Source organism: Ictalurus punctatus, chromosome 29 (genome assembly GCF_001660625.3).
Source record: "Ictalurus punctatus breed USDA103 chromosome 29, Coco_2.0, whole genome shotgun sequence".
In the NCBI taxonomy this organism is placed as follows: domain Eukaryota; kingdom Metazoa; phylum Chordata; class Actinopteri; order Siluriformes; family Ictaluridae; genus Ictalurus; species Ictalurus punctatus.
Genome location: NC_030444.2, coordinates 4,803,443 through 4,813,851, shown reverse-complemented (window position 1 = coordinate 4,813,851; position 10,409 = coordinate 4,803,443). Strand labels below are relative to the sequence as shown.

Below are 10,409 nucleotides of genomic sequence, written 5' to 3'. Positions count from 1 at the left end.
ATTTTCAATAACCGCTTCATGGTCAGAGTCCCAGTGCCTATCCTGGAACACTAGGCATGATGTGAGAATACAGACTAAATGGGATTCATTTCATATCACAGGGCACCATGCGCGCACACACACACACACACACACACACACACACACACACATTCACACCTGCTGAATGTAATTTATGTCAGTAGCCAAACCACCTACTTAGCTGTAAACCAACAATGCTATGATGGTATAGCCCACCTGTGGTTGTGAATAATAACATATCACCAATTTTGATTGTTCATGTGAAATTTATTGGAGCTCAATGGTCAGCAGGTGTGGCCACAAACACCCTTTAGCCACTCCCATGATCATTAGATAATTAGATAGAGCAGTAGATAACTAAGACAAGCATCATCTTTAATTCAAAATACCACACATAGCACCACTGGTTCTTTACCTTTTGTCATTTCCACAACCAATTTTAAGTATGAAGGTTTGGGTTGAATATTTAGGAGGTTGCGTAGAATATTTGATTGCTGCAAACATGCATTTTTCAGATCCTGCTATTGTGTTTCGTCCTTTACTAAAATGATATCAGCTTTAGTGCTAATATCTGTCCTTCAGGGAGAATCTTCAGCTTGCATTTACATATTTGGCAAAATCTGTGTAAATATATTTGACATATTTTCGTAACAGACTTACAATTGAACCGAGCAAATGTTGTTAAATGAATTTACTCAAGGGCCTAACAGCGGTAGCTTGGTGGTGCTGGGACTTAGTACCCTAGTACCACTAGGAACTATGGTAGAGGGTTTGCGATTAGACAGTGTTGAGGTCCAGAGGTCTGTTAACTGTTTCCAGGATAATAGCATAGCTGATTAATGCCAATGTCAAGGTCATGACAGAAATGGAATAGCCATTCATGTCCCTTAACCAGTCAAGACCTTTGGAAATATGCAGAAAATCAATTCATAGGCAAGGTATTCCTGGGGTAAATTGAGTTACTTTTCATAGCAGAGATTATCTTCTTTGATGATAATTTTATCTTATATCTTTAAATTTGTTTACACACTGTATATATTGACATCAGAAATATTGACATCAAAAGTTTAATGCTCACATTGTCCAATCCCAATCTAATACGTTCATTTTAGTTGTTAACGTCTTTGTCTCTTGGATAAGTTGTAGGTTTTCATGTTGATTTACTGGCAGTGTTATGTTAACGTTATTACAATATAATTTAATAATGATTACATTTAATAATGGTTCACTAAGTCATGCAGCATACATTGAACAATAAATCATATTCTCCACATCAAGACATGAACAAAAACTCTACACATTGCATTATTTCCATGTGAATTAATGCTCCATCATCTTATCAGGGGAAAAATACAAGTTTGCGTACAAATAAATAGAGAGTGGTATGTTACGGGAGGATTCGTGTTTTTGCTTCGCTCTGTTTCTTCACAGTCATGATCTCAAAGTGTGTGGAGGCATAAGTTTGTAGAGATAGGTGAAAATAGAAAGGAAACACATCATTAACTGTCAATTTGTTGTTGTGCCCCTATAAGCTGCCACACACAGCATAAAAAAGGCACCATTTTTCCCCCTTTACTTTGTTACTAGTCTGTATGTGCTTGTGTGAAAGATGTTGGAAGTATGTAATGAGAGTTCCTCTTGGTATAGCTTTTCAAACTTTTGTGGATTCAAAGTATATTTGAACAGACAACTATGTCAGAAATGTATGATCCAGTATGCTCAGAAAGAGAAGTATTTGGTGAACCACTCTTGCCTCTTGGGGTCTTGACCATCAGGTCCTGCTTCAATCACCCTTGTTTCAGATGGAGCCCTGAAACACAGATAAATACATCAATTAACTATATATATATATATATATATATATATATATATATATATATATATATATATATATATATATATATATATATATATATACACAGAATGTAGCATGGTTGCATGCACATAATCTCTGTCCAAGCATGCTGTCCTCTAGAACCCAATTCTTCTGCTATAAATTGTTGTTTACAATCACACACATTGTCTGCTATATCAAAACGTTTTGTGGTGCAAATCAGTGCCTGCAGTCCCCCCTGAAAGTAAATAGGCCAATTCTATTATTTTTACTGTACACTGAAGACATTTGGCTTTGAGATCAAAAGATGAATATGAGATTATAGATCAGAATTTCAGCTTTCATTTCATGATATTAACATCTGGATCTGTTAAACGATTTAGATCATGGCAACTTTTGGTGGCAGAGCACCCAATTCTTAGGCAAGCAAAAGTATTGACCCAGATAGTCTTAATGTAAATAACACTTAATATTTGGTTGCAGGTGCTTTGTTTGTAATTGCTGCTTCAAGTGGCAACCCATTGACATCACCAAACTGTGGTACTAGCTATACCCAATACTTGTACAATGTCTGTAATCGATTTTGCCTCTTTTCTCAGCTTCAAAATGGCTTTTCTCAGAGACAACTCTCTGGTCTTCATGCTAGTTTATCCTTTTTTAACAACAAATGCAGTCTTCACAGGGCTCAAACCAAGAGTAGACATTCAGAGCTATTCATTGTTTAAACATTCAATCTAACGGGGCACACCTGGGCAACAAGGAACACTTTTTTTTAAATGTTTTTGATCACTTGGAAAAACAGGTGGATTCAAAAGGTGCCACTGACTAAATGAGGTCTCTAAAGGATAAACAGTTCAAGCTAAATAAGATTTGAATGTTTTATACTTCTTGAGCCAGACCCCAATCCTGCCCATGTACACAGAACTCTGCCCCAGAACCTATAGTGTTTAGGGTTAGGCCATTCGCAAGGACCGTCATGCCATCAATGTCAAGCGCACTCGAACATTCAGCTGTTTAAAAGTCAAGTTGCAACTCTAGCAAACATGCAAAGTTCAAGTCAAGAGCAATTTCTGTGGGTGGAAATGCCTCGTTGATAAGAGAGGTTAGAGGAAAAGGGGCAGATTGGTTCGAGCTACCAGGAAGGATATACTAACTCGTATAATCACTCTTTACAACTGTGGTGAGCTGAAAAGCATTTTAGCATGTACAAAACATCAAACCTTGAGGTGGATGGGCTACAACAGCAGCAGACCACATTGGGTTCCTCTCCTGTGAGCCAAGAACATGAATCTGAGGCTATCATGGACATAGACTCACCCACTCTGGTTTGATGTGTTGTGCATTCGGAGATGCTTTTCTGCTCACCACAGATGTAAAGAGTGCTTATTTGAGTTGACTTCCTGCGTGCTCAGAGCAGTCATTCTCCCTCTCTCTGATCTCTCTGATCAACAAGGTGTTTCAGACTGCAGACTCCTATAAACTCTAGAGACTGTTTGTGTGAAAATCCCAGGAGATCAGCAGTTTCTGAAATACTCAACCCACACTCTTAGGGGAAATTTTGTTATTAGCATCGAAATTTGAACAAAGTCCAGAAATATTCTTGTTCCTAGAACTAAATCAATTATTATTCTTTTTATTGTCTACTGATTTGCATGAGTGTCTGTAATTACCTGATGTGCTGGGTGTTGTTGAGTTGCAACTGGTACAGGAGATCATGAGTGGGAGAGAGAGTGTGACGAACAGAGGTCTTGGCTTCAGGATGAGGGGAAATTGGAGTTTGTGTCTGTGATGGGAGGATTGCCCGACTTGACAATTGGGGTGACTTGGGGGATGCCCCCTCCACTGAACTGAGACTTGGTATGCTGGACCCACTTGGTGGGATGTCCTCAAGGATCTTTTTCTGGAAACATGACAAAGTACGTCTGCTTTGCTTCGCTGAGCGCTTTTTCCAAATACTAATTCCGAGTACATAGCTCAAATGCATATTTCATGTGTTCATGCAGATCATTAACTTCCCTTGCAGGTTATTTCTAGACAGATGTGTAAAACTGCATTAGTTTACATTGATGTCAACTTTCAGAGGAGGGCCATATTGTTATAAAAATCATCGTTTGTTTTTGTATTGTTGATGTTAAATATGAACAGTACTTCTGGGTGTGTGCTTTCTTTCCCATCTACCAATTCCCACCTACTAGCCACATGACACATTACAGCTTCCTCTGAGACATGTGAAGCCAACCACCGCATCTTTTCAAACTGCTGCTCATGCTATGCCACAGGGCAGCTTAACACCCATGGAGGAAAGCACTACTCTTCCACATATATATGCTCACAGACGCCCATGACTGGCTAGTGTAACACTGACTGATGGGGAGAGAGTAATGCCATTCCTCCCCCCAGGCAGCACTGCTAATTCTGCTGTTTAGGACTCCCATTCGCGGATAGCTGTGGCATTGTCAGGATTCAAACTTGTGAGCTCTTGACAATAGGGCTAATGCTTTTCTGTTGCACCACTTGGGAGGCCCATCGGTGTGGCTTTTTTTAACCAATGGGTGAATTTCAGTGCCTCCTTATACTCCACATACATCATACACACATACATCAGTATTTCTGCATTTCATTTATCAAGCAATACATCATGAAACCAGTTAACATGAGCCAACTAAATATTATTAATTAACAATTTTGGTCTGCTTATGAATATCAAAAACATGATGTGTTGTGGGGAAGGCATGAACATCACTCTTTACCACACTGTTGTGAGATATACTAGTGCTTGGCTGATCCGCATCCCAGAAATCTCTCCAGGCTCTGTGTGTGTGATGTGTGAAACTAACCTTCATGGTAGGTGTGAGACTTCCTGTTTGTGTTCTGGGGTGGTAGGATTTCACTTTCCCATCACTGATAAGAGGAGGATGTTGGGATAGCTGATGGAGATCTTCCTGGTGGACAAAAGAACAAAGAAAAACTTAAGTTTCTGTATGCACATAGTTAGTGTACACACTTAAGACTCATTCACCTGCAGGTATGCATGTCTTTTGTACTAACCACCAATCTCTTGATGAGCTGGTCTCTTTCATTGAGCTTGTCTTGCAGTTTAGCAATGATGTGCAGATCCTCTACTCTTCTTTTTCCCGTCTCCTCCCTCTCTTTCAGTCTACATTTATACATATACATACATACACAAACAGTTATTTTTTATGCTCTAATATAGCCTTAGTTGTGTGCATGCTATAGCTGTGTGTATGGATGTTGTTCATTATTGAAAAATATAATAAGAGTAGTGCGTTCTCTGTTTCGCAGGCAACAATGCGGGCATGTAGCTGTGTTTGGGCAGAGGTGAAATCAGACATTATGGTCTTTATTTCTATTCTCTCTTCATTTTTCGTGGTCTCTATTTCGCCCTGTGTTTCATCATTCCTGTCTTCCTCCCCATCCCTTGATCCACCCTCATCCCCTTTCTCCTTCCAGGAGCTGGACAACCTGCAAAAAACAAAGATTTCAAGTATTGAAAATGTATACATTTGTGCACAATGTACCAGGTCCCTGTAGTTTGTGATAATTCAATGAATTCACTTTTCATATATATTTTTAAAAAGATAAAATATTGACTCAGTTGTATTAGTTTCTAGTTGTTTCACCACACCAAGTCTAGAAATCAAATATACATAAATCCAAATATGAAATAATGCACACTGCAGTGCATTTCAGTGTGAGCAGACTTGACCTAGGAGTACACTCCTGGGCAAAAAAAGGCATAATATTAAGATTTGAAGACCACAATGAAAAAACGATCAGAGTCACAAAACTGTGTTTTTGCAGTTGTGCATCCACGGCTGTTGATTGAGCATTGAAGAATGATCTCATAAATGTACTTGGATGATAGAAAGATCATGGTCACAGAATGCTACGGAAAAATGATCAGAGTCCATAGCCTACTGTGAGAAAATGATCACAGTCCACTCACATGACCGAAATCAGCCAAGAGGCTTTGAGTCATGGCGGACGCCCAGCTGAGTGAATTTCATTGTTAACTTACTGTAAAATTTCTTCAAAATATCTCATTAGTAATTGCTCTAATATTAATATAATAATACAATAATAATATTAATAATTAATAATGTTCAAGTTGAGATTGATGTTTAATGTATATTCTGTGAGTTTTCAGTATTTAAGTGATGATGATGCTCAGTTGGATAAATCAATATAAGTTCATCACTGTATTACTGTGAATACCCACGGAACAAAGATCAGAGTCCGCGCAAGCATTTTTTCATGCTTCAATTAACACAATGTAAACAATAATTGCTGATAACTTTTGGTGTCTTCATAAAGACTATGAATGGGTTTAGTGAACATATCATCAAGATTTTCTCTGTTTTCAACTATTATGACATAAGAAGGTTCTGAACTTTTAAATTCAAATTCTGGAATTCAAGCACAGTGTGATTCTGATCGTTTTTATCATTGGTGCCTTCATTTTAATGGTCTTAACAACAAATCAACACGCCGAGGAAGACGTTAAAGCTTCAGGATAGGAATCTCAAAGTGATATGCCTTGAAAATTTAAAATGTACGACAAAACAAATGGGTTGAATCAGGAGTCATTGTTTGTGACAGAGCTATAAGAAATCAACTGAATGAAATGGGATTTACATAGAGAAAAAAACTGAAAAAAACAAGATTACAGTGGGCTAAAGAGAAGAAATCATGGAGTGTGGATGGTTGGATGAAAGTGATATTCAGTGATGAATCATGAATCTGTGTTGGCCGAGGAGACGATGCTGGAACTTTTGTCTGGTGCCGTTCTAACGAAACATAAAGACGACTGCCTGAAGAAAACTATCAGATTTCCACTCGTTTATGATATGGGGTTGCATGTCAGGGAAAGGACCAGGGGAGACCTCAGCAGTCAATGCACAGGTGTATATTTAAATTTTGGACACTTTTCTCATTCCATCGATAGAAAATAGGTTTGGTGACGATGAGGTCATTTTTCAGGATGATAATGCATCTTTCCACAGAGCAAAAAGTGTTAAAGCTTTTCTTCAGGAAACACAGATCAACTCAATGACAGGACCAGAAAACAGTCCAGATCTCAATGCGATTGAAAATTTATGGTGGAAATGTGAAAAATTGGCCCATGACAAGGCTCCATCCTGCAAAGCTGATCTATTGACCGCTATTCGAGAAATTTGTAACCAGCTTGATAGAGAATATTGTTTTTCATTAGTGAAGTCCACGCCTGAAAGAATTCACGCCTTCAAAAAAGCCAGAGGAGTAAGTATTACACAAAGTATTAATTGTGATTAATTTTTTTTCTTCAACACTGAGTGATTCCATGTTTTTTTTCCTCTACTTGATCTGGAAAAAGATACGCCATTAATACGCCAATTTAATTTAATTTGTTTGAGGTATGTTTCATGAAGCCAGAATGTTCAACTATTAAACAAAAAATTGTTTTGTGTCATTTCAGTGATTTGTCTGCTATGAAGTAAAAAAGCCAGGTGAACTTCCTCTAAATGTGGTGATTCCATAATCTTTGCCTGGGGTTGTACAGGACTAGACTCAGAGGCGGTTTGCTATGGGTGGGGTGTGGCCACCCTTAGGGGTGGAGTTCAATACAAATGTCTCTTTCTTAGGAACCATAAATCTGATCAAGCTGAAACATCCTAGCAGCTACTTGGCAACACCCTAGCAACACCTTAGCAACACCAGAAACTTGCTTATGCTTCATAAACACGCTTGCATTTTCTTCAGGAAATGCACATATTCTCATAGTTAATTCCAATTAGTATCCTTCTGATTTAAAACAACACCAATTTGAAGTTTTGAACCTTAATCTGACCTTCTGCTGCTCTTTTGTTTGTGGTGCATGCTGGTTTCTCTCTCGGTGTTGAGTTCATGCACTCGCTCTCTCAGTTCCTCATTCTCTCTTTTCAGCTCTTGCACCTCACTGCTCCTCTCATCCAGCTGCCTCTCAAGAGACTGTAGTCGGTTCTGCTGCTTCAGGTCCTTGCATAGAGAGAGAGAGAGGGAAATGGTTCTTTTATGTTAAGCTACATCAGTGTTGTGCTTGTGGATGCTAATGCCAGGGTTAGCAGAATATACCTGTTGCAAAGCCATCATCTCTGTATGTGTCTTTAGTTCGTTCTGCAGGTCTTCTATCTGCTGCATATGTCTCTGTGTGACCTGCCTGACCCATTCAGTGTGCTGTTGTGTTAACTCTGCTTTCTGTTTTTCTACGCACACACACACACACACACACACGCACAGATACAGAGAGAAATACAGACAAGAAACACAGATAAAACACTCCCAAAACATTAAAAGAAGGACATAGTGATATGGGATACAAAGAATGGTGTCATGGCATACACAGAATTATTGGTAACCTTTAGGAGAATGGGCAGAAATGATTGTACTGTTAGATCACCGAGTTGTCACTGTACAATCTTCCGTGTAAAATATAGTCAGCCATTGGAAGATAGGAGACAGTCAGGGTCACAAAAATATTGATACCCTAACTAAACCTTCTTTTTGGAAGAACAATAAAGCCGTGTAAATCAGGTTTCAATGCAAGGTTGCTATTCTTCAGTTTTGTGACTGGGTGTGGATCTTGGCAATCTTGGAGTAGGGCCTGCCGTCCTCTGAATGGAGGTGCCAGTCAAAGTATTGGTGGCACATTGATTTACGAACGTTTGAGGAACCACCAGGAGGAACTGGAATCTGTGTTGTGGGATAGAGAAGCCATGACTGCCTATTGCCACTGAGATCCCCAACCAAGAAAAGTAGAAGGAAACTGAATGAATGAATGAAATTCATTGCTTAAGGAAACTTTTTCATTCTTAAGCTCAAAATATCACACATTACATGTGTTATTTCTTTTGTACGTTCATGTTTCTCATTTTAACTAAAGATTTCTATCATTCTGTTTACTTTGATCTTTTAAACTATTTAATGGTCTGGTCTATACTTATATAGCACTTTTTTAACCTTAACAGTTCCAAAGCGCTTTACACTGTGTCTCATTCACCCATTCACACATCAATGGTAGCAGAGCTGCCACGCAAGGTGCTAACTTGCCATCAGGAGCAACTTGGGGTTCAGTGTCTTGCCCCAAGCACACTTCGGCATGTAGAGTCACGTGGGCCGGGAATCGAACCGCCAACCCTACGATTAGTGGACAACCCGCTCTACCACCTGAGCCACAGCCGCCCATGATAATAATGATTGTGTCTATGTTGCCATTCTTACCCAACTGTAGTTTGTACTGGGTGTGAAGGTGCTGTCTTTCTGCCTGCAGCTCTTCACTTGCATGTTTCTCTAGAGCCTGTAAGGCATGCTGGTGGTTGAGTCTCTCTACCCGTAACAACTCCTGGTCTCGCTGATGCCATCCACGCTCATCTCTCTTCCCATCTGTTAATTCATTGTCCTTCACTGCTTCCTCACCCTCATCTTCCTCCTGTACAACCTATAACACACACACAAAACATAAGAGCATCATACGTCTATAATACTATTGTCAGCTTAAGTTGCATCAAGATCTTGTTTTACAGATCTACTGTAGCAAAAGCTATCTAATAATTTTTTTTTTTTTATATCTTAGACAGATTTTATCTTCTGATAACTTTGATGTAGACATTACCTATGTACTAAACAGTCTCATTTATATGGCTCAAATTTGTATGTGGTTACTCTGGTCAAAACCAGGAGTACTGTCAGTTTGTCAAGTTCTGATAAATCATTAAAATCTCATGTGTGTAATAGAAGGCAAAAGAGCAGTTTGAAAATATGTGGGTAGCTGGCTTAATACATCTTGGAGGAAGCATGTTAGCCTTTACCTCCCTACTTGGTAGCTGTCATACAATATGACAGTGGAGAGCTGGATGGTGGGTGGGAATTAGAAATTGACCAAATTGTGAAGAAACTAAAAAAAAGGACTCACTGTACAGTATTTTCCTGGCGTTTCAATTTACCTGTAACTGTTGTTTCTTTATTAACTTCTCTTTCTCCTGAATTGTGGCATAAAGCTGGGCACTGAGTGAGCTGTTCATTTCTATTGTTTTTTGGATCTCCAGCTTCATTCTCTTCATTTCGTCATTACCACAGCAGTCCTCCTTATCTCTTTCTTCATTGCTCCTCTGGAATAGCACTTTTTTCTCATCCAACTATAGGTACAGGATGAAGTATGGTTACAGAACATAAAACGACTGTGTGTGTAACTGTGTGTGTGAGTGTGTTACCTGTGTTTGTAGTTCCTCTACCCTGTGTTGCCAATGCACATTAATGTCTCGGATCTCCTTTTCTCTCTCTTTTTGTAGATCTGCTACATGATCAGAGAAATGCTTCTCAAACTGCAACCTAAACAGACATACAGTATAATGTCTTAGATTGTACCCATCATTCAAATTAAAGAGCAATTTGCCATTAAATATTTAACAAAAAACATGATCTAAACTGTATATACTCTTACTTTGGTAGTTTCTGACTTTAAACAGACAAAAAAAAAGGTTAGGGGATAGCTTTAGCAAGTGCCACACTATAACATCAG

The 10,409-nt window shown here is 38.9% G+C and overlaps 1 protein-coding gene across 2 annotated transcripts in view; it reads right to left on the bottom strand.

The window, feature by feature from the left end:
• Nucleotides 1-267: 267 nt before the first annotated feature.
• fam184b (family with sequence similarity 184 member B) overlaps nucleotides 268-10,409 on the bottom strand; it is a 67,192-nt gene continuing 57,050 nt past the window's right edge. Inside the window, exons 10-19 of one of the 2 annotated variants that reach the window (XM_017461795.3) lie at nucleotides 10,102-10,219; nucleotides 9,835-10,026; nucleotides 9,113-9,329; nucleotides 7,967-8,097; nucleotides 7,704-7,870; nucleotides 5,147-5,338; nucleotides 4,904-5,012; nucleotides 4,693-4,797; nucleotides 3,526-3,755; nucleotides 268-1,831 (exon numbers count right to left, since the gene is read on the bottom strand). In XM_017461795.3, coding sequence (XP_017317284.1) covers nucleotides 1,741-1,831; nucleotides 3,526-3,755; nucleotides 4,693-4,797; nucleotides 4,904-5,012; nucleotides 5,147-5,338; nucleotides 7,704-7,870; nucleotides 7,967-8,097; nucleotides 9,113-9,329; nucleotides 9,835-10,026; nucleotides 10,102-10,219 — 1,552 coding nt within the window. In that variant the 3' untranslated portion in view covers nucleotides 268-1,740. The remainder of the gene's footprint in view (nucleotides 1,832-3,525; nucleotides 3,756-4,692; nucleotides 4,798-4,903; nucleotides 5,013-5,146; nucleotides 5,339-7,703; nucleotides 7,871-7,966; nucleotides 8,098-9,112; nucleotides 9,330-9,834; nucleotides 10,027-10,101; nucleotides 10,220-10,409) is intronic. The other variant, XM_047152200.2, reaches the window with a different exon arrangement.